General features: G+C 44.1%; 1 protein-coding gene across 3 annotated transcripts; it reads left to right on the plus strand.

Annotated features, from left to right (window-relative positions):
• The first annotated feature begins 1286 nt into the window (after positions 1 to 1286).
• LRP2BP (LRP2 binding protein) lies at positions 1287 to 23210 on the plus strand. 3 transcript variants are annotated; one of them, XM_066573455.1, is made up of 9 exons: positions 1287 to 1368; positions 3243 to 3398; positions 4997 to 5103; positions 6580 to 6693; positions 10703 to 10845; positions 10920 to 11025; positions 11499 to 11722; positions 15000 to 15165; positions 23045 to 23210. In XM_066573455.1, exons 2-9 carry the CDS (start codon positions 3302 to 3304, stop codon positions 23108 to 23110), a joined length of 1023 nt encoding a protein of 340 aa, XP_066429552.1. In that variant the 5' UTR covers positions 1287 to 1368; positions 3243 to 3301; the 3' UTR covers positions 23111 to 23210. The 3 variants fall into 3 exon arrangements, with proteins under 3 accessions (XP_066429552.1, XP_066429554.1, XP_066429553.1); XM_066573456.1 differs by lacking the exon at positions 1287 to 1368 and adding an exon at positions 1454 to 1473; XM_066573457.1 differs by lacking the exon at positions 15000 to 15165.
• Positions 23211 to 23297: the final 87 nt, after the last annotated feature.

A 23297-nucleotide genomic window follows, 5' to 3' on the forward strand; every position in this document is an offset into this window, starting at 1 on the left:
AGTCCCGGGATTAGCCAGCCATGTGGATGAGATTTCTCAGAAATCTCATCCACACGGGATGGCGAATCCGTCGCAGCAAAGCTAGCAGAAGCTGGCGTTGCGACACGGATTCCCTGGCCACAGCACGTCCATTTTTTTTTTCTATTGTGGCCACGCTCTCCTCTATGTAAGCGCCGGTCGCAATAGAAAAAGCGTGCGGCCAAGCCGCTCCAAAACCCTCTGCGAAGTGCGGTGGGTTTTGAAGCGGCGCTTTCCTGGCGGAAATCTCACGGTTTTTCGCTACGGCCAAACTGCGAGATTTCCGCTGGGAATACGCCGTGTGTGAACCCAGCCTTACTGTTATGACTGTGATATGAGGTTTTGGTCTTTTGTGAGACCAAAGCTAGTGTTTTTAGTAATGCGTTAGCATACCCTAATTAGACAATACGGACAAGAATGGGACGTGCAACGATGGTCAGCGTGAACAAACTGCAGTGAGTCCAGCCCTATAGGCTAGAATGGGACCCAAACACGCCCGTGTGCCGGAGGCGCTATTCCACTTAACTCTTCACCAGATGATGTGGTGGCTGTATGTAGAGCTCGTTCACACCGGCGTTAGTGCACTTCAGCCACGAAACTACGCTGCGTATTTACACAACACGAATGCACCTATGCCTGCGTATTTCACCCGCGCCTAAGGGCTTTTGTGTACAAAAATTGTGTGTAAGAAATGTGCGCAATCATTGTTTTTGTGTGTAAATATGCAACGAATCCTGCGTATTTTCTGCATATTTACACGCGTTGATTCCAAGACCGGCCTTGGGCCTCATGCAGACGGCCGGGTCGGACTTTGACTGTGAGGTTCTCGCAGTGGGATGCGACCCGTGCCCCTGCAGTGACCTCCCGCTTACCCATCTGGCATCTCCTCTCTCTGCTCTGCGATGTGCCGGCTGGCGCACAGCAGCACAAGCGCAGACTAGAGGCGGTATGTCAGCGAGGCTCGCGCAGAAATAGGACATGCTACGATTTTGTTTCTGCGCGGATTTTCTGCGAGCAAAATCGCAGGTGTCTGCATAGGAGGCAGCGTGCAACGGCGGCGCTGTGTATTTTTTCACACAATCACACAACTGCAAAAATATAAACTTTATTCCTTCTCCTTTCAACATTAGTTAGTAACAAGTAAGATCAGGAGAGCCCCGTAGTATGAGCACCGGGCACACAGCAGCGTCCCCTGTAGACCGAGGGGACATACAGCAGCCGAGTGCCATCACTGCTCGGCGTACAGCCGGAGCTCCGCCCACCTCCCGAGCGGAGCACGGGACGCCGGACCCAACGCCGTTACCAGGGCGACCAAACACAGCGGTCATGTGACTCTCCGTACACCCGCGGGTGAGAGTGTGAGCCGGACCGAGCAGTTAGTGAGAATGTGTATTGTAGCTGCAGCCCTCCGCAGTAGAGCCGGCTGACCAGTGTGTGCATGGAGCTCCAGGACGGGTGATTGCTGCTTATTCAGACCAGCGCAGGCGCAAAAATATCCGCTGAACAGCAGCGCAGAGGTAGCTTTGCGCGGGTGTCTTCACAGCACAGCACTGGTTGTGCACAAATGCCAGTTTACACGCAACACACCCCGTTGATTAAAAGGCTAATTAGCCTAATGAGGTCCAGATGGGTTATTTTCCCCCCATTTTGCGCAGTGTTCCATGCTTCCCCGTGCATAGTGCGCCGCTCCCCGCTGCTATGCTGTGCACAGTGCAGAGGGGTAGAGCGGGGCGGCATCACACGGACGAATGTGCGCAAGACATACGCAGAGAACACAGCCCTCCGATTTCAATGGGTTCGCACACATTTCCTTTTTTTGCATGTGCATTGTGAGTAAGCGGACGGGAAGACTGCGCATGAATAATCTGTCGGGATGTTCATTCTCCGCGCATGCGCAGTCTGTCATCTATGTCTAGTAACCCTGACGTCACTGCGCACTGAGTCGCCATGGACGCCATATCTATGCAATGGATGATACAGACCCGTGTGGCCTGAACCGATGGTATTGTTTATAGTGTTTGTCCCCAGCTGTTCTGTATTCTGCTGCTATATATGAGGGGTAGTCTGTATTTCATTATGCTTAACGAAAGTCTTATTTAAGATCGAAACATTGTAGCTTTTACAATGGAGGACTACAAGTAACTTTTTATGGCATCTCTGCCTGCTGCACGGACTCTGTCCTTCACTTACGGCTCTGCTTCTGGAATTGTGGATCCCAATTCCCTTTCTGTGGCTGGCCTAAATAATACCGTCCTGCCTTATTGGAGCTGGAGAGAGTGCCGCCTGTGATTATACTTCCTGCACCCCATCACGTGACGGGTGATGAGGTGCGTTAAAATACCCCAAAATAAAGCAGACAACGCCTTTGAGCGCTGGTCTGCGAGGGCACAATGATGTGCATTTTTGCGCATAGAAGTTAATGGCAGGTGCAGAAATACACACTCAATATGTGCGCAATACGCTGCACAGTTCTGTGAGAAAACACATCTACACCTCATTAGGCTATATAGCCGTTTAAATCACCACGGAAGGGGTGTGTCATGCGTGCGAACAGACCCTGCATGCGCAAAAAGTACAGTACTACGTACCGATACTTGAGCAAATCTACCTCATCAAACCCTGTTCACTTTGCAAATATGTTACGGTGAACCATGCACAGATGCGCAAACGCTCGTCTGAAGCGGCCCTGAGGCCAGGCTCACTTCTGCGCTCAAATAATTGACTCTCAAAATCACAGCATTTTTACAATGATTTTGAGCTGCATTTTTTAACTCATGTCACAGCACTTTTTAACGCAGCCTATCATTCTGATGGGTGATGAGGTGCGTTAAAAAGCGTGAAAATAGAACAGACAGCGCTTGGAAATCATGGTGTTAGAAATGCCGCATTCAAGCGCAGGTCTGCGAGGCCCCATTGAAATCAATGGAGGCATTGTACAGTGCTTTGTAACGTACCTCATCATTGTGATGGGCGATCAGGTGCGTTTAAAAAGTGCTTAAATGCATGAAAATAGAGGAGACAGCGCTCAAAAATGGCAGCGTTAGAAACTTTGCGTTTGAACGCCAGTCTGCAAAGCCACATTGAAATCAATGGCATCGTTGTACCGCGGTTAGCGCAGCGCTCGGGAGTGTGTGAGCGAGTGGCCTAATGCAGTGCGAACCTCGTCCTTGAATGTTGCCATGCGTACAGCTGGTATCTAGGTAGTAATACATTGATATTTTCAGGAACCAATTGCTGAACATACTATGAAATCCCAGTAAATAGTCACACGGTTGTCTGAAGAATGAAGGAGCTGAACTCCGAGACTTTGCCAGACAGAAGGGCCGATGATGTCTTGTACAATGTCAGCCAGATGCCTGGTTTTCCTCAGAACACACAAGGTGAGAATGATGATATTGTGGGCCTATTATATTATCCTGTATTGGAGACTGTAAGCAGTGCTGATCATAAGGGGATATTACCGCACCTTGGAGACACTTTAAGGAAAGCCTGACACTCTCAGAGCTATTATGTACAGCAGCACAATACAGTTTGCCAGTACCTTCCCAGCCTTTTATGCAAAGTTCTAGCAGTCCAAACCGGCAAATAGAACTATTACAACAATTAAGACGTTTATACCCTGTGGATTTGATTGCAGTCAATGGCAGCAGGATTTCCCACCTATATATTATAGTCAAGTGCACAGCCAGGACAATCGGCCATTAAGGCGCGTTCACACGTAGCGGATATGGATGTAGATCCACACCAAAATCTGCAGCATATTTTCTGCTGTGGATTTTGGTAGGGATCCCCATCACAATCCACACCGTTTGGTGCCGATTCTGCCGCAGATTTCATTCTTTCAATTAAACAACTGAAGTCTGCTGCAGATCCACATCAAAATCTGCACCAATGTTGTGGAGTTTGATTTGGATTTTGATGCTGGATTTGACACAGATTTTATGTGTGGAAAACCTGCACTAAATCTGCTATGTGTGAGCGCACCTTTAGGATACGTTCCATGTAGCGGAATTGGTACGGATTTTCCGCAGTGGAAAATCTACACCAAAAACTGGGTCCAAATCTGTATAATTTGTGAAGATGTTGACGCTCCTTTAATTGAAAGGATGAACTTTCCTGTGCTTCCACATCAAAATCTGCACTAAATCATGTGGATTTTGATGAAGATTTTGGTGTGGGTCTGTACCAAAATCCGCTATGTGTGAACATACCCTAGAATGGCAGCTCCCTAGTATTGCTGGTGCAGCATCCGAGGAGCGGGCCCACAACCGAGGAGATAGCGGAATAGATTGAGGCCTTGTCACAGGGCTCTACTATCTCCTCCCCTGGGGGTAGTACAGGACCCATCCAAGTTACAACTGGGGGAGGTTTACTGGGTAACCCAATATGTGGTTTACCTTAAACCCCTGTCACTCGTGACGCCACTATTCCGTCCTCTGCTGTGAATCCAGACGATTGAAATGAGTGACCCACACACACAGGGAAACGTTTCAAAGCAAAGCTGGGAACGGTCAGCAGTGCTCAAACGGTTAACAGTCCAAAACCATTTACATAGGCCATCAGGACACTAGTGCAAGTACAATTAGTGGTGCGGCAGGGAGGAATCACAGGATGACAGACAAGTCCCCTGCAATGATTCTCTGAAATTAATGGGCAACCATGATCTCATTGTAAACAAAAATCAAATCAGCTCCATTTGTCTCGCATGTTGTTGCGTTACTTTGTAATTGAATGAAAGCGGTTGTCTGAGATTAGGAAGAATGTTTTTATCCCCAGAAACACTGTCACTTTTATCCATGGACTTTCTCTGGTGTTGCAGTTCAGCCTTATCCAAGAGTCCATAGACAATATAGGTGCTGCTTCTGGCGAAAGAAACAGTCTTTATCCTAATCTGGGACAACCCCCTTTAATGAGGGGAAATATCTAACAGATAAGGGAAACATTAATCAAATTGCTAACTTTTCTCTTCCATTTCCAGTAAGTCGGGCCGGCTTACTGGAAACTGCTGAGCACTTCCTGAAAGACAGGATTCAAAGAGGAGATACACAGGCCTGCTTCCTTCTGGGACAACTATGCTTTGAGGAGGTAAGGCTTTTCAACATAGATGTAGGCAAATAACAGGGATGAAGTGCAGATGGAAGAACTAGAAGGAACAGGAGACGATTTGACATCAGTTTCTTAGATTGTAAAACTTTTTCCTTAAAAAAAAAAAAAAAGATTTAGGATTTTACAAATAGGCCGGTGACATACCACAGTGTTTGGGACGTGTTTTTGTTTCCATAATATGGATGTCTGTCCCAGCCTTACACTGGGTTTGCTGACCCGAACGCCAAGCATCACTGCAATATATAATGCTTGGAGGTTGGGTCAGGAGACCTGCGGGCAGGCCAGGACACATATCCGTATTAGGCCGTATGCTCACAGCCGGGTCAGATTCCGCATGCGGGATCCCGTAACGGAATCAGACCCTGTGCCGGACGGTGACCCCCTGCGTACCTCTACGGATTCTTTCTCTCTGTGCTGCATATGTCCCGGCCGGTGCACATGCACAGTGCAGAGAATGCACGGATCTGCAGAGATTTCGAAATTGACATTTCTGCAATGAAAGCCGTCCATTCGAGTACCACACGAAAATAGAGCATGCTGCTATTCTTCCTCCGTGAGGGAAAATCGCAAGTGATTTCCCCTTGTGTGCATGGAAGAATCATTTTACATTGCATGCTATGGACGGACATTGCTGCGGAATCCGTGGCCAGACGCGCACCGCGGATTCCACAGCAAAAAATCCACACGTGTGCATTGGGTCTTACGCGTGCAAAAATGTGGCCAAAATATGGTGGTGTGTCACCAGTCTTAAGGCCTCCTGTACACGGGCGGATTTGCATTGCGATATCCGGAGTGAGATTCCGCCTCCGAATTCTGCAGCAAATCTAGCCCATAGCATGTTATGAGAAAACACGATTTCCTGCCCACGAACTGAAATCGATTGCGATTTTCCGCTTGCGGGGGAGAAATCGCAGCATGCTGTGATTTTGTGCGGGCTATGCACGGCCGGCTTCCATTACAGTCAATGGAAGCAGTCCATCCCGCGGCCATTCTGCAATCATCATTGTGGCTGCTCCGGTCAGGCCATTCGCAGCAGAGGAAAAGATGGCGGAGAGGTAAGCAGGGTCACTGGCCGGGCACTGGATCGAACTCTGTTGCAAGAATCCTGCATGCAGGGTCCAACCTGCCCGTGTGCAGGCAGCCATAACCTGTCAGCTCTGCTGATTTCTTTGTTTTAGTAAATACCTCCATTCTCCATAAGAATAGGAAAAAAAATAACAGTTCCGAGGAGTCTTTTCTCAGAACTCTTACTTTCCTTTGTTATTCCTCCTGGAAATGTATGAATAAACACTTTATCCCCATTTAATTCATAGGAGAAAAAAATGCAATATTATCGTAATTCTTTTTGCATCTAATCTGCATTAGGCTGCCGGTGTCCCTTTGGTTCTAATATAATAGCCTGCTAATAGGGCAGCCTGAATGTACTGACAGTCACCTTATGTTTGATCTTTTCAGGGTTGGTATAAAGATGCATTACTGCACTTTGAAAAAGTGAAAGACGAGGATTTTCAGGCTCTATATCAAGCTGGAGTGATGTATTACGATGGTCTAGGAACTGAAGAAGATCAGGTGTGTAATTTGTGAACATTGGGGAACAGGCTCTGCATCATACCTTCCTCACTGATCAGCCTGCCCCAGAAGACCCAAAATCAAGCTTTGAAACCACTGTGCGCTGTAGGTAAATGACACTAGATTCGTCCGGTGGATGGTCCATTACTGGATAGGGTCCTGGACTTTCTGCAATAAGCAATCAGCCCCTTCACCTGGCTTGTGATTGGTTACTAGCCTCATATTTGAGCCTCCAATAAAGAGCGTGGGAAGAGGTTGATGATGACTTTATGCAGAAAGCCCAGGACCCCATCCAGCAATGGACCACTGTAGTGTCATTTACATGCGGTGTGCAGCTGTTTCAAAGGCTGATTTTGGGGCTCCTGAAGCAGGCCAGGCCCCGGAGTGGTATATGTAAGGGTCCTATTACACAGAACAATGATCATTCAGATTCTCACTTGTGGGACTATAAACAATAATCATTCAGTGTAAATGCTTGCAGTGACTGAATGACAAATGATAACTCGATAAATTGTTTGTCAGTCTCTGCAGGCATAAAAGCCGAACAACGAGTGGCCTGTGTAAAGAAGTAGTCATTCATCTATGAACATCTGCCTATTTACCATGAATAGAGGCGGGCGGCCGAGGCGATCTCTGACCCGCTCCGGCTCCTTTCACTGAGAATGATCGATCCTGTGTGAAAGCACAGCAGCGATCATTGCTGGGATGACTGTCGGGCACTTCTGCTTTATTAGCTGACAGATGTGCTTTCAACAAGCCAATACGGATCATTGTGTTTACCTTTGATAGGAATACACATAAGAACCCTCGCAGGTTGGCACAATTTGATTTGTGCTGAAGAGCCAGAAGTCTCATTGAGCTGAAGTGCCAAAGCTGTATTCCATAACCACACTTCCTACTGTGCCCTTAAGGGACAATTGGAACTGGCCTGAATAATTATTTTCTTATAAAGACCTCCTCATTTGGGTAATCGGGAACCCTTTCCAGGGAGGAGTTTAGGAAGCACAATCTCTACCCAAAACTGAGTTTTACATTTTTAACTAGATTGAATTGACACATTTGGGCTATTTGTTACATACTTCTAACTCAGGGATGCACAACCTTTTCTGTTCGGAGGGCCACATTTGTCACATTGAACCAATCCGAAGGACCCCAATAAAACTTAGACATATTAGCATCCGAGGCATTTATTCCATACCGAAGGTATATGCAAAAAATATCTGATAGGTGCAGGTTGCATTTCCAGGATGCCTTCTTCCCCGTTTGCACACCAGAAAAAAAGAGAAGGTGCATGCGACTTGTAATTTATGTTTGTTATTGAAACAACTGAGTGTTTCACTAGTCCCATAAACTACAGTAAATATAGCTGTGTTCATCCATGCCCCCCTCATCTATTCTTTCTGAAGTACCATATAGTGGTGAGAAGACCCCCTATGTGGGGATCCAAGATGTCACAACGCAATGTGTTTTTAGTATTTACCTGTCCCTGCTACAATGCCACTCTCTGAGATATAAAACGAATATGAGCTGTCACAAAGATGCAGAAAGCATGTCTATAACTAGATAGTTGGGGTGATGCACCCCTCTTCTAAGTTAGCTCTTGAATCTAGCAACCCATTACTTTACCTAACACTACATTCATCTTCAGAAACATAAATCACTAGTGCGAGAAAAATAAGCTACTACTGGGGGGGGGGGGGGGGGGCGGAAGTTCTTACTTTTGGTATATAGTCCCATTTCCCCTATATATGGTTTATTTTCAGTGGAATGATGGGAAATGGATGTTACAGACCCAGTATATACATATGGTATACAAACGATATACGATACATCACTGTCTCTGCATGTATTAAAGTGAATTTACACAGTTTGATTTTTCAAACCTCCGGCCATCCGTGTAATCCCCACAGCCACCAGGTTCATGTATTCTCTGCAGAGGTAGCTATAGGTAAGTACTATGTGAATTCAGAACCATCAGCCACTGAGCAGTTTCGCACAGAGTACAGGGCTTGGTGCAATGCTCCCGGTCTGCCTCCACTTGTTATATCATCACCCGGCTCCCATGAATGCATTGTATGACTCACGTCTTGGATTATTTTTGGAGCACTTGCAGTGCTATTCTATGAGTAGTCAGGCACGTACATAAACAGATCTCCCTGTTCTGCGCTCTGACACATTGCTGGGTGTGTTCCACTTTTCTAGCTAGTCTTTGAGAACATATTCATGTGAAATGGGCATCAGGCACGTTCTCTGCATTTGTCGGGAACATGAAAGCTTGATTATAAAGTTGCAGATTGTTCATTATCTGTCTGTAGTCAATGTTAATCAATCTAAATTAATGTGATTGTCTCAGTACAACAATCCCATTTTTTTCTTTGGATTGAACTCAGTACAGGTACAACTTCATCAGCCCTGGTCACCAGCTTTTTCTTGCAGGGGAAGCTATGAAGGGTTATATAATGTAATACACATGGATGGGCCGGGTTTTCCAGAGTGAAAACTGTTCTCTGTTTTTGGGGAACCCCAGTCTATAATAAATGTCCTATTTAGCTATATGGAAATGGTGGTCTCCAGGAAAATACATTGTTTTTCAACTCTGCCCCCCTCACCTTATTACCTCTCACACCATGGATGTCTCACGTATATTGTAGTCACTTCCATGCAGTGCAGCCTCCTGTCTGATACTTGCAGGCACCATCTTGATGCTGAGATTTCTCTATGCTCATTTTCTCTATTTTCTAACACTCCTATGATGCATCAGCACAGCATCAGATGGTCAATTTGAGCCAGGACCATCTCTGCCTGCTGGGAGCACACTATCATTACCTTCTGTATTTCACCTAAATAAACTACAGACAATAATTATACAGATAAATAGATGAGTTGTCTTCCTCTTTATTATAACGGTGTGACAGGAGCCTCTAATCATCAGCAGTAACTCTGATAGGCATTTCTGTTCCTTCATATGAAGAGCTTGTGTGGTACAGTCCATGTAATATCATCACGCAGCAATTATGCTGACTGAAGAACTAAAACTCAAGTAAATCTCAAGTGATCACAATGAGATCCCTTGACCCACGTAAGGAAAAATACACCAGAAAGTTTCAGATAGAAAGGAATACATAATCAAGGTAATCCTAACTGACTTTTATATCCTGGGGGACTAGATATATAATGAATGAAAACAAATTTCGGCAGGGTGGACCTTTCTAAGATACACATTTTTACATAGAAGTTTTTGCAATTAACTGACTGAAAACGACGGATCCCTGCTGTCTACATGTAATTAGAGAAATTGTGCATAGGAATTTGTGGACAAGTAGATACAATTATATGTTGTACTAAATGAAGGTTACATAAACTTCAGGTCAGCAAAACCAAAAAGAACTTGTGATTATGTGAGATGATATCTGGGCACAATCTGATAAAGCGTTATTTTCTTATATCTGGCACCTATGCTGTTTTCGCCAATATGATGTGAATAGACAGGAAGATCCTGGACCCACTTCACACAAGCATATGCGTATTTGTGCATGCCTCAGCGTAACTTTTTTTGGACACTGAGTGAAGCTTTTTTGCACGCACACCAGCGTATTTTACTATACTTTTTCGGCCCACTGGACATGTGCATTTGCTCGTGGCAAACATGCACCAATTGAAGTGGCTAATTCGTCCAATGAGTTCTAGATGTGTTCTTCTCCCAGCAGAATGACGCTTCATATTAGTATCTTCTTGTGTATTGCGCGTGCATTTGCGCACTCCACCTTGACTTCTATGGGGATCTTTAGTGCACAAATGCGCAGGAAAATAGAGTATGCTGCATGTTTTTTGTTTTTGTGGTTTTTTTGTGCGACCGAAATGAGCAAAAAAACATGCTTGTTTGAACGAGCCCATTGAAATAAATGGGTTCTATTCTTTGCATATCGCATGCGCAAATACTCCTGTGTAAAGGGGGCTTCATACATGCATAAGATCACCGTTCTCTGACTGCATCCCGCCCTTCTTCCAGAGGAGAGGAGTGGAGTACATGAAGAGGATTATCGGCTCCAGCAGCCACCGAGCCAAACACCTGAAGTACGCCGCCGCATACAACGTAGGACGAGCGTGTTATGAAGGCTGCGGGATGCGTCACTCTGACGAAGAAGCAGAGAGGTAATTGTTTTTTTAGAGGCTCTCAGGTGAGATCCAACAGGTTTATTTCACATACATATTTCCTCTTGTCGTAGGTGGTGGCTTGTAGCTGCAGATAATGGGAATCCCAAAGCCAGTGTGAAAGCCCAGAGTGTCCTAGGAATGTTCTATTCCCGACCTCCAAACAAGAACCTGCAAAAGGTTATTCAAGTTGTTAATCAAAGTATTGTCCGCTACATAATTAGTGTATTCGGAATGCAACAGCTGCCACCAGGGGGCAGCACTAACCACGTTCAGCAACTTAACGGCATGGTTGCTGTTGTAATAATAATCTTTATATAGAACGAACATATTCCACTACACCGTATAATTCAGAGGGAACAAAAGGAGAAATTATGTAAACTAAGAAGAATGAGGGGCCATCTCACATATTTAGATAGAACGATTACTACAAACATATTATGGGGAAGACTTTTGGAAATTTAAAAGAAAGTTTCTGTAGCCCATAGCAACCAATCACAGTGCAGTGTTAGTTTTTCAAGAGTAGAATATAAAATGAAACCTGAGCTCTGATTGATTACCCTGGGCAAAGTTTTGGGGGGCATTTTCACAAATGTCCCCCTTATATAGTCTTTCCTTAATATCATGTGATCTAAACAGATGGCGTTTTGCAGGCTTTCTTCTGGCACTCAGAAGCTTGCGGTAATGGCAGCGTGGAGTCGCAGGGAGCTCTAGGCGTGATGTACTTTTATGGCCTGGGAATAAAGAGGAATCTGCACTGTGCGCTGGAGTGCCTGAAGGAAGCGGCGGAACGTGGAAGCGTGTATGCACAGGGGCATCTGGTCAGCTACTACTACCACCGGAAGCTCTACTCCAAGGCAACGCAGCTGGCCAAGAAGTAAGACCATGTGACTGCAACACAGTATTTAGTGGTTTCCTACACATCTACCGGTAAAATGACATGTTTGTTATTAAAAAAACATCTGTAATCACTGCTATCCTGACTGATAACTTAATCCCTGATTCTAATAGTTATTTGTAACTGCAGAACTTAGAAAAAGCTTAGGATGGATTAATACGGGACATAACTTTATTCCATTGACAAATGTGCAGATTTTGAAGTCTGCAGCGAATTTGCATCTACAATAGTGCCAAAAACCCAATATAAGGTGTGCAGATGTAGTCGCAGACTGAGGTGATAAATTGTGCCACATCTGCAGCCTTTTTTCAGGTTTCTATTGTTTACGATAGCAAGAATATTGCCACAGACTAAATGCACATTTACACGTAACGATTAGCGCTCAAAATCTGTTCACACGAATGTATTTGATTGATATAATCGTTCAGTGTGAATGTAGAAAAATCGCTCACTTGTCATTCACGCTTGTTTAAAATGATTTTTCAGTGGAGGAACTAAGGGCCAGGGATGATGCTAAATCTTCTACTTACTACGCTACATGGGCGATATGGATAAGCTTTCGTTCCTCGGACAAATTCAATCAATGGTTAAATAGCGGAGTGGTGCCGACCTGAATATAACTACCATGGGACGCTGCCCCAGACAGTGTCCAACAGTGGAAGGTTCCTGCCGAGCGGACCAGAACCCCCCTCTAATCTCATTTCCCAGAGCCCCTAGTGGCTCCTCTACCCCTCTCCTTCCTCCCATTCTTTTACCCCTTTCGCTCCCCCCCTCTCTTTCTTTTCTTTCCTCTCTCCTTATTAGCAAAACCGAAGATGCGAAGTAAGAATAGTATCAACAAGACCCATGCTACAGGAGTGGGTGAGAACTCCCGGCATCCAGAATGCATCTGAGGCACAAACAACCCTCTAAGGTTTAGTTATAATAATAAGTGTTAACAAAAAGTTTGAGAAAGTTACCAACAGCAATCAACTCGAAACCTGTTCTAAAACATAGCCCACTCTGGGTTCTTTCCTTTTTTGTTCTTTTTCAGATCAACATACTTACCTATGTTTAAGTAATTAGTATGCTATTGATAAACGTTATAAGAGTTACATAAAAGTGTTTTTACAGTTAAAACAAGATACCTCAAGAAGAGCGAAATTGTAATCTGAAAAATGAAGACAAATACCTTGTATGTCAACACTGTTTACTTTATACCTAGTTTCACTAAATTGCATTTATTGTATATCACTGATAGACTAAATAAATAAAAATCTATTGAACTAAAAAAAAAAAAGATTTTTCAGTTAGCTTAAAAAAACCTCGTTGGCATGCTGGATTCTCATCCTGTGTAAACGCTTCCTGCTCAGCGCTGAGCGAGAGGCCTGCGATCCGGCGGCAAGTCTTCCTGTTTAAGGCTGGGTTCACACAGGGCGGATTTGTCGCGGTTTTACTGCGGTTTTTCCATTGCGGTTTTGACGCAGCAGAACTGCTTCTGCGGCAAAACCGCTTCAAAGGTGAATTTTGGCTTGCGGATTTTTGTGCGGAAAAATCCACAAGCGTTTTTTTCCGCAGCGCTTTTTTACTTTTGTCGCGTATTTGGTGCGGTTTTGGCTGCGTCCATAGAGGTCTATGGACAAAAAAGCGCTGCGGAAACAACCTAAGAATGAACATGCTGCATCTTTTAAAACCGCGACGCAGTTGCATTTCCGCACTGCGGCTGTGCGGAAAAAATCCGTCCTGTGAGAACAGCTTTTTGGCAAATCTCATTTGTGCTGCATTGCACTGCAAACGCAGCGGTTTTGCCGCAGTGCGGATATGCAACGGCAATCCGCGGCAAATCCGCCCTGTGTGAACCCAGCCTAAATGTTCTGCGCTGAAGACCTTAGCGGTGCTGTCAGCATTCATGCAGTCGTTTAAAAGACTGTCGGCCCGTGTAAAAGTGTCTTAAGGCTTTTGTCTTCATCACTTTAATGGTATACATCAGTGGTATATGTCAGGAGTATTCAACAATGTATGCCACTGGATAGCTGTACAATGGTATACATCAGTAATTTGTCACAATGTTAAAACAAAATCACCAACTTAAAAAAAAAACAAAAAAAAAAACAACAAAAACATACACTATGCATTATAGAAATTTTTGTGGATGTCACCGGAAGTCACCTGACTGGTGCAGCATCACTGATCTGAACTCCTGGCATCATTGTGCCCAGTATGTGAATGCTGATGTCAGGAGAATGCGGATGGAAAAGTGAAAACCTGAAAAAAATGACTGCTCCTTTAGGGGATAATTCTAAGAAGCCCTTTTTTTCTCTTTTCCCCCATTTTTCGTTTTTGCTTGTGCATCACAGAGCATGTCTAGAAAAGTCTCCAGTAATAGTCAAATGCGTCCCCTCCTATTCATTGTGTGAATGGTCTACGTGGCTGCTGTAAAGCATTTCTCTAAATGCTGTTAACAGCCTGTTGTCTATACAAGATGGCCGCCCCATAGTCTTGTATAGACAACAGCATAAAAAATAAATCTACAATCAGAAAATGAAAAGATTTGAAAACTGGAACATGTTTTACTACCTGGTTGTAATTAGTTAAAAATATGTTTGGGTTACACATTCCCTTTAACCCATTAAAGTGACCCTCCTATTCTATTTAGAGACCGGGAGGGGAGTTAGATCACCTGACATCTCTCATCTGCACTGTTGTCCCTTGAAACAAGCAGTCCCTATATTCGATCTTCGGAGATGCTCCTTCCACAGTCCTCTGACGAGTTAATGTGTTCTGTGGATAATGCTTGTTTTTAGAGATGAGTGAGCACATTTGGATAAGGCAGTTACTCGAGCGAGCATTGCTCTTCTCGAGTAACTGCAGGCTCGGGGGAGGTGGGGGGAGTGAGAGAGATCTCTCTCCCCCCCCACCCCCACCCCCACTATCGCCCCCCGCCCCCCGAGCCTGCTCGCATGAGAATGCGGTTACTCGAGAAGAGTAACTGCCTTATCCAAGCGTGCTCGCTCATCTCTACTTGTTTTGCATTATTTATTGTTTTTTTGTTTTTTTTTTACAAATCTTTTTTAAAATGAAAAGGTGTTACTTTTTTCAAACTTGTTACTGCCATAATACAAATGTAATGATTACACACATTCCTCCATGTTTCATCAAATCTGAACATGTATCAGTCTTTTACACCTTCCAGTCACATGTAATATAATGCATGAGCTACTATATGGCTGCTGCATGGTAGATGTAATATGTACTCAGTATGCTGTTACTTTTCTAGGATTGCCCAGTATGACAACACTGAACTATTAGGAAGTGCAGAAGATTGTCTTCCCGTATCCACAACCAAAGGAATTGCTATGGCTAACTTTTACCTGGCTAGATGTCTTCATCTTGGTTTGGGCATCAAACCAGACACAACTGCTGCAAAACACCACTATAGGATGGTAAGCAGTAATAATAAGCTTCCTATAGGTCTTATACAATTCCCCCATACGTATAACCAATTATTGTATATACCAGCCTTCATGCTGTGCTTTTTGCATGTTCTCACAATGCATGTAAATGGCATCTCAAGAGTTATGCAACGGGTTCAGATGTCAAGGTTCAAAGAAGCTTTATTGGCAGAACTAAATAGACATCGGTATCGCCAAAGGAAAATAGTGATGGGGTGGCAGATCGGGAGTGGGAATTGAGGAGGTAAGGGTACTTCTGCGGTGGGGGTATAGAGTCCATGGCATATCTTGTAGGGGGTATATAGGAGTCCATGGCATAACACACTCCTCTCAGTCTATAGCAGGCACTGACATTGTGCTGGTATGGCCACTGTGCGTCTTTCCCTACAGAAGAATGTGGACTTCCATGAAGCTGAAGTCTGGGCAGAGATCAGACAGTCTCCTGAATTAACATCCCTTACCGCTGAGTATCAAGGGCATCGCAGCAGAAAGTGGGCGTTACCTGCCAGTCTTCTGGTCGCATTGTTGGCACAGTCCGCTCTCCCTGGGCTTGTTGTTCTGTCTGTGCCGTCCTGATTCGAGGGCCAGGCTGTGAGCTCGGTCTGTAGCTGCTCAGGATCTGGCACTCTGTGAGTCTGGTAGGGTTTACAAACATGAGGCCAGTTTGTAGTCCCTTTGTAGGCCCTAGTATATTGTCAGTTTCTGGGATGCTCTTATGTCGTTCCTCCACTCACTCATATATTCCTCTTGGCTCTTGTTTATCGTTTTCTTTATTTCAGCTTTTGTGAGGCGGTGCTGGGTGGTGGTTTGGTCGGGTTGGGTTTGGCTGGATTGGTTTGAAATGTCTGGTTGATTGGGGACCCTTTGGTGTGCAGCATGGCTTTGTGATGGTAGGAGCTTAGACTGCTACTTTGCAGGTGGGCATGAAATTATAGCACCTGGATTTTCTGGATTGTAAGGTGTATATAGGGAATCTGCCCAACTCAGCTTTACTGATGTTATTTGAGATGCTCCGATAGACTTGGAGAAGGTGCTTGCAGAATTCTAGGTGAAATACGTCAGTTGGGCTGGTATCTCTCTTTGACTTCACGTGAGTGTAAGCGGAAAAATACACGCGATAGCATCATGCACGTATCTGTGCATTTTACTGTAACAGCCACGGCAGCGGTTCCCTTCATCCCCGAAGTGATGTGAGGCGATTTTCACATAAAAACACCTCGCATTAACAGGGAATTCACAAGGTAGGTAGGGCGGGCTTCATGGGCCCATATTGCACTTGCCCACGCAAAGTTAGTCTAAGAAATAGTGTTTTTTTTTACGCATATATCTTAATGAAACATTTGTGAAATCAATTTTAAAAAGTGGTGACCGGTAACCCACAAGTACCATAATGTGTTCAATTCTCTGCGTATTGCGTGTGCAAATATGCCTGTGTGAAACTGCCCTGAGGATCCTCTTTCTCAGGAGGCCCCAGGTTGCTGCTGACACACATCCCTCAGTAGTTGGCTGGGTTGTACCTGTTCCCGAGGTTGAGTATGGGGATTAAATGGCTTTGGTTCCAGGTTTTGTGTTAGTAGCCATCACCGATGCTCCAGAAAGGTCTTAGCTAGAGCCCCAATGCCCTCTTTTATTTCATATTTGAAGGACACTTTTATATAGTAAGACCTCCTCGTACGTTCCACTCAAGGTGCTGGCAAATATCAAAGTTCTTTTCTGCTTCCAATTATTGATTAAAAAAGATGCAAGCCAGTCCACAATAGTAGTATTGGTCACTGTAGTTCTGTGTAATGTATGGTATCAAGGCAGGGAGCTCCATGAAGAAGACTAAAATAAGATAGAAGCAAAAATGAAAATAAATCCCAGCTCTAGAGGAAGTATCGGATTGTTGTGGCGCACACAGGTCAGCCTCTTGCCTCCAGTGCCCGGTTCTCTTCTATAGACTGTTAGATCCGATTCACTCTGCCATAAAGACTTCTCTTCTTATTGAAGCCATGAAGGATTTCTTAGTACATCAAGTCACATTATGCTAAGACTGATACCCTTTTAAATATTTCCTAACAAATACCAATGGAACTCTGATTTATAATAGCTTTTTCAGGTTTCTAGTTTTCGATAGCAAGGTTGCCACAGACTTTTCCCTTACCCGTATCACGCTAATGGAGAGCCTTTTTATGGGCCAAGGGTGGAACAACTTTGAGGGGCTTAAGGCCCATTTACACGAGCAGATAATCGCTCAAAGATCAATGCTATCAGCACTCCCCTGTGGAGAACTAATGATAAAAGTGAGCGATGATTTTTAGGTTAGCTTGATTTTAACAATCAGCTAAAAGTTCCCGAAAAGCGGGTGCCCCGCACCCATTTACACATTATCGCTAAAACGATCGCAGATTAGCGATAATTGTCCAGTATAAATGGGCTTTTAGGTAGCAAAACTGTTCATCTAATCCCGCCACAACTCTAATCATTTACATATTTGACAGATGTAACTGCATGCCGAGTTTTGCAGCAAAGCGACTTCTTCTGGGCCTTGATTTTTATTTTTGATAGTATTTAAGAAAGAAAACCTTTAAGACTCTGGCTGACTGATGCCTCTGTGTAGCATCTATTACAGACATCTGTGCTAAGTTTATAGGTCATGAATATTTCATGACTTATCATTTAAATGGATGACATAATAGCGTATGGCTTATAGATGCCATACAGTGCCATTTGTCATCTATAGGCTGTAATTGCATTCATTTAACAAATACGTCATTCTAAGGCTCATGACAATAAATGGATGCCATTCTAGTCTCCTGGTGACAGATGCCACTGTTAAATTAGGCATCCGTCACAGCCTGTGTTTATCAGTGTGAAATGACAGAATAATGACCGGCATTGCTGGTTCAGTGCAGAATTCAGATCAATTCATCAGAATCACGGAGACACTTGCAGATCCTCCGGCGGTGCTCTGCAGTCAGCTGCAGTATAACAATGTCCAGAAAAGAAATATTGTGGCACTCCGTCACCAATCCTCAACAAGGATTGATTCAGTGTTTTGTACATGCTTTGGATTTCTGTCTAGTTTAGTTACATGTGGCAAAAACTGCATTGTGACTGAACCCCCAAACAGAACTATTCACTGTCCTTATACATTGTTTTCCATTTGACAAGGATTCCGTCAGTTTCTGCTGTATTTGGAGAATAGCATAGTCGACTAACTACTAAAAACAATTCATTTTGGGGGTTCTGTCACAATGCAGTTTTTTGTATCTACAACATGTATAAAAACGCTTTCTGTGAATGCGCCTTTGGGCCCTAATGTCCACGGGAACAGATCCGCAGCGGGTCACAAGCACACATGATCCGCGCCCAATAGGGATGCATTGGACATCGCAGGTAATTAAATACCTGCGGATGTCATTTCCCCCTGAGGCACGGATTGTGTGTGTGGGAAAACACCCGCAGCATGCTCCATTTTAGTGCGGGTCTCTCGCAGGCTTCTATTGAAGCCTATGAAAGCCGTCTGGATCCATGGCACACCCGCAGCTGAATTCCTGCTCTCCGGTGTGGGAGCGCAGGAGTTCAAAAAAAAAAAAAGTCCACGGCACGCTGCCGGCGTGCTGAGCACATCCGCCGGGCCGAAGGAAGAAGGTCCGGCCGCGACGGAGGGCAGATCCGCAGTGTCCGGACAGGTAAGTAGTAATTCTTTTTAGGCCTTATGTCCGCGGGAAAGGAGAGACCCGCTGCGGGATTCTGCATGAAGAATCTGTGGCAGGCCTGATTTCCGCCGTGGACATGAGGCCTTACAACACAGAATCCATTAAATCAGAGGGACTACATTCACACACGGGGCTGTGACCTCACACAAGAACTGGTCGGTTTGGGTTTCTCATTCTTCATCTACGCCTCATTGGCATAGTAATGTGTCCACATTTAAATAGGAACCCCCCCCACCACCTTACTTTACACAAGGCGCACAGAACAAATCTACAAGATTAAAATGAACTTGTAATAATGTAGTTGCATATGTTACTGGAATTATTTGCAAAAATGGACAAAGATCATTGCAGTCCCTCTGAGCTAATGCTTTGCATATTAATATTCATTCCACCTAATATCTCAAAAGCAAAATTATGCCTGTCACCAATTCAGGCTTGTGTCATTTGATTTCAGTGGGTTCATTCGCGTGCATGTATTTACCGCGCGCAATTCGGTCGTGCAAAAAAATACCAGCCATGCTTTATTTTTCTATGCATCTGTGAAGAAAAACACATCTTGATCTCATTACACTAATTGGCCATCTCAATGTGCAAATAGTACAGTAAAAAATGATGCTCACACAAAAGCGCAACGCCCATTCAGCGTAGGTACCATTTTCATATACTGTAATGCAGATATCCAGGAATTTTAACTTTTTTCTCCAAAGTTTCAGCTGAATTTCATATTGACAGAATTATTCTGGGTATATTCCATAAATCTCACAAATTCATCACTAAAACCAGACGATTAATATTTTGATGACTATAACATAGAATTTGAAGCGTACCCGAGTTTTCAACATGTTGTCTAAAACATACATGTTCTCCTTTCCCTCTTCATTTGCTGCCGTTTGTACCCTGATTCATGTCTAAGTTCTGATTTTCAGGTGGTCTTCCCCATTTTTCTGCTGGCCTACTGCGCAGATCGTTATCACAGTGTCTGCAGATCTCAAATACATATAGAGTCCAAGAGCAGCATTCATAGTGCAAACATTAGCATCCGTTGTGATGCATCTTTATTTCTCCCCAACACATGCTGCTCTTGGACTTTCTATGTATTTGAAGTGTGTCTTGGATCCAGAGTCAAGATCCTTTCCTTGGGCCTGCATTCAAAATCACTTCCCTGAATGATATGTAGTTTGTGCTGCTGACTAACTATTACACATTGGAGTGTCTGCAGATCTGTCAGCTTGCAGCCTCTGAGTGCAGGGGAGCAGCCTGTAAGGATGGCTCCTCCCCCTGTTACTATGTAAACCTCCCTGTGTCTTAGTTGCTATAGAGGCTTTGTACCTAACAAAGTGGATTGTAAAGAATCTGGAAGGGAGACCCCTAGTGGCAGCCACTTCAAACATGATTTACAGTGTTAAAGCAACTAAATTTTTATTGCAAGTATATAAGAAAGGGTAAGGGTGCCTGCACACGAACGGAATTTCCAGCGCGTTATTTTATGCACATTGTCCGCCCCAGACCGCAGCCAATATACTCCTATGAGGATCCGCAGTTGTCCCCAGACGGACGGATTTGTATCGCGTTTTTTCACGCGCTTGAAAAAAATCTGCGCCCTGTTCTAATTTGGGTCGGATTCTGCGCGTGAAGCCTCCAATACAAGTGAATGGGTGCGTTTTTTCACGCAGTACATCCGCAGTGCAGCTGCGGATGGAGTCACTGGTTGCTATGACTACAGGAAGTAGGCATGGTAGGAGGCGTCCCAACACACAGCAGAGCTTCACAGGCAAATTTGTAGAGGGAGATAGGTAGTATTTCTTGCCAATGCAGGATGTAAGAATGCAAAATCTGTAGTAATGAATTCCTCTTGTGAATTTTTTTGCAGTGACTGAAATAAAGTCACGCTGGAGAAGCGCCCGAAAAAAGTTACATGGATCAACCATGCCCACAAAGACATCTGCTCACCGGGTGAAAGCATGTTGCCAGAATAATTTAACGGTGCTCGCACAAGCAAGAGGGACAAAACGGAGTCTGGGTGTTGGTTTTTAAGCTGTTTTCCAAGGAATGGGCAGTTCTCTAGGGGTTGGGTTTACAATAAGGGGCGGCTGCTGGTTTTTCTGCGCGTTTTTTTCCGCAACACATCCGCACGTGATTTTTCACGCATCCGCACCTATCCGCAAGCACATTTAGGTACCATACGCGCGTGAAAATCCGCTAGCGGAATCCGGAACGCTCGTGTGCAGGCGGCCTAAGACTAACACAAGCTAGTAGATGAGCATAAGTTCTCTGAAACGTTAGCGCCCCTTTAATTTTATGTATGGATTCATTTCTAAAAAGTAATGTTTGCATATGTAGGTGTTACAAGTGTACCCATCTCAGCCCCTGCCTTTGTGACGAATCCCTCATCGTTAACCTTTAACTGGAGGTAGAATCTCCCGATTCTAGATTGTCGAGAACTGAGTAACCCCCCACTCTATTATGTAACATTACTAAACTATATAAAATTGATTTATTTCTACATGTTTAAAATTATTTATAAACCTGCAAATTAATAAAAACAAATTATTGTAAATATCCACTTCATAATTATGCAAAAAATTCAACCACAATATATAGGAGACTGTGAGACTTCACGTCCACGGAAGAGCAACAAATAAATCACGCCCACAGTGGAAGATTAAACCTAAATCATTCTATAATACAAATCTCAAAAGTCTGCAAATGTATCCTCCAAGTTCTTTACATTTTATAATAGTGAACACAAAAACCAACCCAGGTATCTCAAGAGGGGTTCCAAAATAGAGCCCACCTCAGATACTTTTGGCATTCTACAGGATTCTTGTGTACCCTTTGTAAAAAATACAATTCGGTTTACATGGATATTCAGGAATACGTTTCTCTGCCAGCTCTCCAGAAAGTACACCACCTTCTACACTTTCTCCGTACAGGTTGAAGTTTCCCTTTAACTATCCGTGTGCAATAACTTTAGTTTGCCGTAGGAGTCCCCATCACCAAGCAATCTTTCAACTTCCTTCATATAGTATTTTTATGACAAGATAATATTGCCCCTTTTGTCAGACCGTTTTAGAACTATTTCCTCAATTGTTTTGAGCCCTTCCAGTGCTTGTTCACATACTGTAACACTGGGTGAATCCCTAGGATACAACACTTTTACATCCCTCAAGGACCTGATATGTGAACAAGTCCAAAGGTCTGCCAGCCAGCAAAGGTGTTAAAAATGCTTTCCGATTCCACCAGTAAAAACTGATGTTTTTTATTTCCCATTTGTCTTTATTTAGCTCTTGCAGGGGAGAGAGAATAATATTGAATCAAATATCAAGTACTTTGTGGAAATTAACAGAACAAATAGGTGACCCATCGGATAGGAGAACAGCTGCGTGCAAAAGACAAGCAGGGACACCCCGCCTGTCTTCTGCATCCTCCGCTGGCAGCGCAAGGTGATCGCTCATCTTGTGCTGTAAATGACACAACGATGATTGCTCAAGTGTCGCTTGAGCAACATCTTTTGAGTGATTATCGTTGTTTCTATATGGGCCTTATGGAAGGAGGTTGCAGCACGATTTCCCTCCATACACGTCCTGCAAATGCAGTGCGTAAAAACACTACAGGGCCATCACAAAGGGGTTAAACATCGTACTATCCCTAGTGTCTCCACTGCTCTGAAAAATATGGCCTAAACCCCAAAAGACCTATCCTCACTGGCTTTCCGATTACCATACAGTTTATATAAATCTACCTCAGTCAATAGATCATCAGTCAAATTGATATTGTAGTTACCAGTCTCGTGGTTATTTCCAGACAGTATTACTAGGTCCATCTCTTCCATGGCACTGACTTCCTCTTGACCCCCCCCCACCCTCTTTGAAGATTAGCGACTGCCGAATTATTTCTTTTTAGACCTATTTTAAACAGAGGCTAAAACGCTTCTTGAACATAGCCTGTGATGTCAGGTTAGTCTACTGGACTTACGTATAAGAATCTATTGGAGGAAACTACATAATTTTTGATGTCTATATTCCCAAAGTTTGCACACATGAAAGATACCCCAAAATCTGTTACGTAATGTTTTGTCATTGAGTTTTTGTAGTTGATGTAAATTTGTGCTGCGATCCACAACAAACACTGATCGAACCAGTGTTATTCTAACACATTCTGTCTTTCAGGCTTCCTGCATTGATGCAGATGTGACCGATGATCTCCAGTGCGATGTTGTTTACGGGAGGATATAGCAGCAAGTCAGATAAACTTTTTGTATTCTTAGTACATAAATGTGAGTTACAGTCATGACACTTACACCATGCTGCAAATTAAATGCAAGCTCTCATACTGTCCTATGTCCGGCCTCAATGACTTGTTAGGAGTTGTGACAAGTACTAAATGCACACACGCAGCAACGGGTTTCCCGCCGCTCTGATT

This window comes from Eleutherodactylus coqui, chromosome 7, assembly GCF_035609145.1.
Source record: "Eleutherodactylus coqui strain aEleCoq1 chromosome 7, aEleCoq1.hap1, whole genome shotgun sequence".
In the NCBI taxonomy this organism is placed as follows: Eukaryota; Metazoa; Chordata; class Amphibia; order Anura; family Eleutherodactylidae; genus Eleutherodactylus; species Eleutherodactylus coqui.

Coding starts and splice junctions, on each gene's coding strand:
- LRP2BP (XM_066573455.1), top strand. CDS start 3,302: ATGAAGGAGCTGAACTCCGAGACTTTGCCAGACAGAAGGGCCGATGAT. Junction 10,846..10,919: donor TCTGACGAAGAAGCAGAGAG/GTAATTGTTTTT, acceptor CTCTTGTCGTAG/GTGGTGGCTTGTAGCTGCAG. Junction 15,166..23,044: donor CAAAACACCACTATAGGATG/GTAAGCAGTAAT, acceptor TCTGTCTTTCAG/GCTTCCTGCATTGATGCAGA.